The sequence below is a fragment of the Cicer arietinum genome, chromosome 3, assembly GCF_000331145.2.
Source record: "Cicer arietinum cultivar CDC Frontier isolate Library 1 chromosome 3, Cicar.CDCFrontier_v2.0, whole genome shotgun sequence".
NCBI classification, from domain to species: domain Eukaryota; kingdom Viridiplantae; phylum Streptophyta; class Magnoliopsida; order Fabales; family Fabaceae; genus Cicer; species Cicer arietinum.
This window is the reverse complement of record NC_021162.2, coordinates 60,429,079-60,434,827: the sequence shown is the minus strand read 5'-3', so window position 1 is coordinate 60,434,827 and position 5,749 is coordinate 60,429,079. Positions and strand designations below refer to the sequence as shown.

The 5,749-nt window shown below is 30.0% G+C and overlaps 1 protein-coding gene across 1 annotated transcript; it reads right to left on the bottom strand.

Moving 5' to 3' along the window:
• Positions 1 to 1,763: 1,763 nt before the first annotated feature.
• On the bottom strand, positions 1,764 to 4,426 carry LOC101512914 (uncharacterized). The gene is made up of 3 exons (XM_004492617.4): positions 4,116 to 4,426; positions 2,598 to 2,744; positions 1,764 to 2,129 (listed from the first exon to the last, which is right to left on the bottom strand). Exons 1-3 carry the CDS (start codon positions 4,368 to 4,370, stop codon positions 1,986 to 1,988), a joined length of 546 nt encoding a protein of 181 aa, XP_004492674.1. The 5' UTR covers positions 4,371 to 4,426; the 3' UTR covers positions 1,764 to 1,985.
• Positions 4,427 to 5,749: the final 1,323 nt, after the last annotated feature.

The window sequence follows — 5,749 nt, the reverse complement described above, 5'->3', positions numbered from 1 at the left end:
CACTTGCTATAAGGTAGTTAGCAAGGTTCTAAATTATGATATCAGTTGTGTTGCGCTTTTGATATTCCAGAGAATTACAGTAAAATATAGTTGATACAACTTCAATTGCAGTCCAAAGGCATATATATATATATATATAGAGATACATATATATATGGGGTACTTTTGTGGAAGAGGAATCTTGGGAAGTGAAGGGTTGAGAGAAATGAAATGGGAAATAAGTGGAGGGATATAAATATGGTTTGTGGAAGGAAAAATGAAGGAAAGAAGAGGAAAAGAAAGGTTGATTCTTTCCGTTGATTTTACTCTGTGTTTTGGAAATTAATAAAGAAATGGGGCATGGTCCAGTTTGTGATGGAATATGGAAAATTCATATTGAGATTTTGAACTGTGGCTAGGGGTTAGAAAAATGAGCTATATATGTGTGTGGTTGTTTGGAATTGTTGGTGGGTTGGGTGAAGTTACTTGGAAGTTTCATTTCTGTAGGGAAGAGTTGTAAATATGGTCCAAAATCCCAACTCTGAGTAAGTTCCAATTGGAAAGAAATTTAAATCCAGATTTGCACAACCAAGTCAACAGGCAGACTTTGGGTATTGACATAGATAGTCTAAAAGAGCGAGGGCATGAATTGAATTGAGATTTAAAATTCCTGTAATATTAAGTATTTCATTAAAAGTTGTATTTGGTATTTGTTGGATATTCTAATTGGGTATTTAATAAATATCAGATACATGTGAAATTTTCGAGTTTGAATCCGAGACAAGACGTCAAACTAGTAATATTGATATTTGTCAATTAAATTAAGACTTAAAGACAACATATGGTGATTTTTATTGCATATCCATAATACAAACTTCATTGTTAGATCGAAAGTTGTTATCACATATATCATGCATATAAAATATTATATTAATAAGAAATTATTTGATACATCATTAATATACTTTAAATTTAATGTCACATTAAATTTTATTAAATGAGTTAATTTTGATATATCATATCAAATGATTTTAGATTAATGTCAACTTTTTAATTACATAATAGTATAGATTTTGAAATCTCTAATTTTTTTTACTCAACATTCTAATTTTTGTACTTATTTATAACAATATCATTATTTTATGGCTAATCATGATATATTGCTATATTTTTATACAACCAAAATTAGCATATCCTTTTAAAAAAAACATTATTAGTATATGATATTGCTTTTACTCCTTGAAATTCATGAATTTGTCCCTCGCAAAAGTCTCAAGTTTTTTTCCACACATATCCAATCATATGTTACTATGTAAATATTTGTAAATATATTTTAAAAACTAAAGTAACAAAGTAATATTATGATTCGATTTGATTAGATGTGTAAAAATATTAGCGTTGCCATGCATGCATTATACATAATTCTCCTTTTCTATTTAAGATTTAGTGTCCCAAAACTTTCTACTAATCACTTTTGCATTGCAATGGTCATTCATTTTTTATTTTTTTTGACACTGCGAAAAATAAAACACGAGAGCACCTCTAGTGTCCTAGAGTTGGCCTTACAACCAAAAGACTTGATTATTTATATGAATTGTGAATAACACACGTTTGGACTCAAATCAAATGTTTGGGAACTAACATAAGACTTTGACACCCTATCAAGCGTGTGGGCAATAAGGTTGACTTGTCTTTTGATGAAGCTAATAGATGCCATCATTTACTAACTTGCAATCCGTGTCGATGGTAACTCTCTGTGAACTCCTAACTCATGCAGCCAACATATCTTCCAAAACACTAAATGCTTCGGTCTCTTTTGGTAATACATTGATCTAGCATTATAATATTAACAATTGAATTATAATCAATTTCATCAAACTATGCTACTCACCCGATTATATATACTTTGAAAAAACTAAACCTGATATGGCAATAACACACGAGAGCACAGCACTCTAAATATAGAACTAGCATGAATCCATATTGGAAAATATAGAATACTTGTTTCATAATTTTGCCACCGGGATGTTATATAAGGTAGCATGAGCAATATAAAGCAAATTCCCATTCTTCTTCAGCTTAAACTCTAGTGCAACCATAGTCACATTTCTTCCACTTTTCACCACTGAGGCATCAGCTGCAACTTCTGCCTACACAAACAACACAACATCAATCCATTTGTTGGATAACTTATAACCATGAAGAGATGCATGAGCATTTTCCTCGTTATGAGGATTTGGATTCTCTGCATTCAAACAATCATGCAATTGCCAATTTGATTAAGTTTCCGACTTTGAATTTTGAACACTGTTAACTGAAGTCAGATTGTGATTCGTCTAATATTAATCGAACAGTCTAGATTGCGTGAACATGTCAAATGTGTGATTTCCAGATTGCATGAAATCCAGATCCCTCAATATAGAGTGTAAGAGTACTCTAGCATGGTAGCTTATTAACATTACATATTGAATAGGTAATTTTATCTACCAAAAATTTCAGCCTTATTATTCGACCTGATAAATAAGGAACTAATAAGCAACACATTCACAATGCTAAGAATTGACATCTCATATGATAATAAAGAGAAACAATGTTCATTATACATAAACAGAACTTACATTTGTTGGAGCACCCGAGAGATATGAGACATTAATTTCCCCAAGAAAAAGTTCCTTGTCTTCGGCAACAACAGTTCTAGCGCAAGCAATTGACAGCAACTCAACCACAGAACCAACAGACCCACCATGCAGTGTTCCAAAAGCATTCTGTAAGTCCAATAAAGATTTCAACCGCCTTTTTTTTTTCCATCTCATATTTTCTCAAGTACCAAACAGAACATAAGAAGTAGTAAGCATGAAGCAGAAACAAATTGAGGAGGAAAGAATCATTCTCATTGCCATTGATTGGTCCAAATTGATACATAAATGCCTCAGAAGGTAATGCTTTTGTGAAAATGTCAGCTAGTTGGTACTGAGTTTTGACATGAATAACTTGTACCAGATTGCAGTGTACCTATTCTTTAATGAAGTAGCAATCAATGTCAAAATGCTCGGAATGTTAATAGAATGAAGGATAAGAAGCTAGAAGTGTTGGGTAGCTGATTGATTATCACATGAAATCATAGTGAAGAAGGTGGAAAATTCAAAGTGAACAACTAATCTTTGTAGCCAAGCCAAATAAACCGACTCATAACTGATCCCAAAACTCTATAAGCAGCTTTAGCTGATGGTCATTAGCTAAAGTTGTCTACTATAGATTGCTTCAATGAATCAATCAGAAAGTTAAATACAAAAATCTAAGGTAGATCTTTTAGCATCCAAAAGATTAGGAGCTTTAAGCAAAACACAACAGTTACAAAGCCAATAAGCCAGGTTTTCCAACAAAGCTAGTGTGAATTTCCTTTGAGTTAGTTTTGCAGTGAATTTTGTAAGTGAATGTGGATTTAGGCCAGCTAAAATCATGTCATCTACATACATTATAAGGATGACTAAAGACGTTATAGAAATAGTGAAAACAGAATATGATATCTTGATTGAGTGTGAATATATTTGCATGTAAAGAAAAAGAAAACTTGCAAAACCACTATCTATAGGTTTGGCACAAAGCTTGTCTCTTTTAACCTGATATCCCAAGGGTAAATTCCATATGGATCATCATTTGGGAAGCATTTGAGAACTCAGGTGCTTGAATTGGAATATGAGTGACTAAGTGGAGGGATTACTGTATCCAGGTAATTGGATGATTGAAGGTGTTAGGTATGACTCGTAGTTAGTGGACCCAATTGGCCGAACTCCGTGGTCAAATCTTGTGTGTTCTATATGTTTTCTTTTGAATCAGAGTTGTTGTTCTAACAAGAGACAATGTTTGAAATGATAAGTTTTTCATAAACAGTTTTCTGTTTTAAAACAATTGAGAAAGAAGAAATTTTTTGATTGTTAACTTTTAAAAGCAGAAAATTGTGAATGGATAGAAGTCAATTAGTGCCAACATCTCGTAGTGATTATCACATCTAAATTGTTAGATAACAACTCGAAATTGAGGCTAAACCCTAAACACACACAAAAAGACAGCAAAATAAATGGTAAACAAAAACGTTGTAATGCATAATAAGAAAGAAGAAAAGAAAAGGGTATTACAGAGATTTGGGGTTTGACAGAAAGAGTGCAAGAGATTCGTCCACGTTGGATGAGATCGACCTTGATGAAAGTTCCAAAGAAATGGGAATAGAAACCAGTTGTATTGTTGCAAATTTGAGGAATTGGTTTGGACATGCCAAATTTTCCAATGAAATTCAGAGTCTCAGAAGTAAGTTGAGGATCGGAGATCAAGACTTCACCACCACCGGAGGAACCTTTCTCCGCCATTGTTTCCTCCGTTTCCTTCACTGTCATGTCACGGATCTTCTATTTTCATAATAATATTGTCATTCTTTTACTTTAGAGTACTGTGACAAAATTTCTAAAAGAAAAAATATATATATATATAAAAGTGAATTGTTCTTTCAAAGTTACAACAGATTAAAAAAAAACATTGTAAAATTTTCAATAATTTTTTAAAATTTTAAATTTTATAAAAATAAATTAACATTAATTTTTAAACAAAGTTAAATTTGAATTAAAAAACAAAATTTAACTAACTAAATAAAAAAATAATAATAAATTTATCTTTGATGTGAAAGATAAAAGTGTTAAAAGAAATAATTATCCAAATTGGCATTACCTTTGGAGTGAAATATAAAATTGAAAAGGATCTAATTGAATGTTAGTAAGTTTCATTTTATTATTCTCTTGCAAAATAGTTGAATTTAATAATTAAGAAGGAATTCTAAGTAATTGATAAGATATTTTTATTATTTAGTTGTTTTATAATTATATTAAATATATAGTTAATAATTTATATTTTAATGATTATTGAAGTGGGGTTTGACAGAAAGAGTGCAAGAGATTCGTCCACGTTGGATGAGATCGACCTTGATGAAAGTTCCAAAGAAATGGGAATAGAAACCAGTTGTATTGTTGCAAATTTGAGGAATTGGTTTGGACATGCCAAATTTTCCAATGAAATTCAGAGTCTCAGAAGTAAGTTGAGGATCGGAGATCAAGACTTCACCACCACCGGAGGAACCTTTCTCCGCCATTGTTTCCTCCGTTTCCTTCACTGTCATGTCACGGATCTTCTATTTTCATAATAATATTGTCATTCTTTTACTTTAGAGTACTGTGACAAAATTTCTAAAAGAAAAAATATATATATATATAAAAGTGAATTGTTCTTTCAAAGTTACAACAGATTAAAAAAAAACATTGTAAAATTTTCAATAATTTTTTAAAATTTTAAATTTTATAAAAATAAATTAACATTAATTTTTAAACAAAGTTAAATTTGAATTAAAAAACAAAATTTAACTAACTAAATAAAAAAATAATAATAAATTTATCTTTGATGTGAAAGATAAAAGTGTTAAAAGAAATAATTATCCAAATTGGCATTACCTTTGGAGTGAAATATAAAATTGAAAAGGATCTAATTGAATGTTAGTAAGTTTCATTTTATTATTCTCTTGCAAAATAGTTGAATTTAATAATTAAGAAGGAATTCTAAGTAATTGATAAGATATTTTTATTATTTAGTTGTTTTATAATTATATTAAATATATAGTTAATAATTTATATTTTAATGATTATTGAAGTATTTTATCTTAGAAGTATTATATTATATTACTTCACTTTCTATGTAATAAGTTAAATAAATCGTTAATAATTTATATGCT

What these genes read in the sequence shown, in the direction of transcription:
- LOC101512914 (XM_004492617.4), bottom strand. Translation starts at nt 4,370, where the DNA reads ATGACAGTGAAGGAAACGGAGGAAACAATGGCGGAGAAAGGTTCCTCC. An exon ending in CTGTCAAACCCCAAATCTCT is followed by an intron (nt 2,745 to 4,115) that starts GTAATACCCTTT and finishes TTGGACTTACAG; the next exon opens with AATGCTTTTGGAACACTGCA. An exon ending in TCTCGGGTGCTCCAACAAAT is followed by an intron (nt 2,130 to 2,597) that starts GTAAGTTCTGTT and finishes TTGTTTGTGTAG; the next exon opens with GCAGAAGTTGCAGCTGATGC.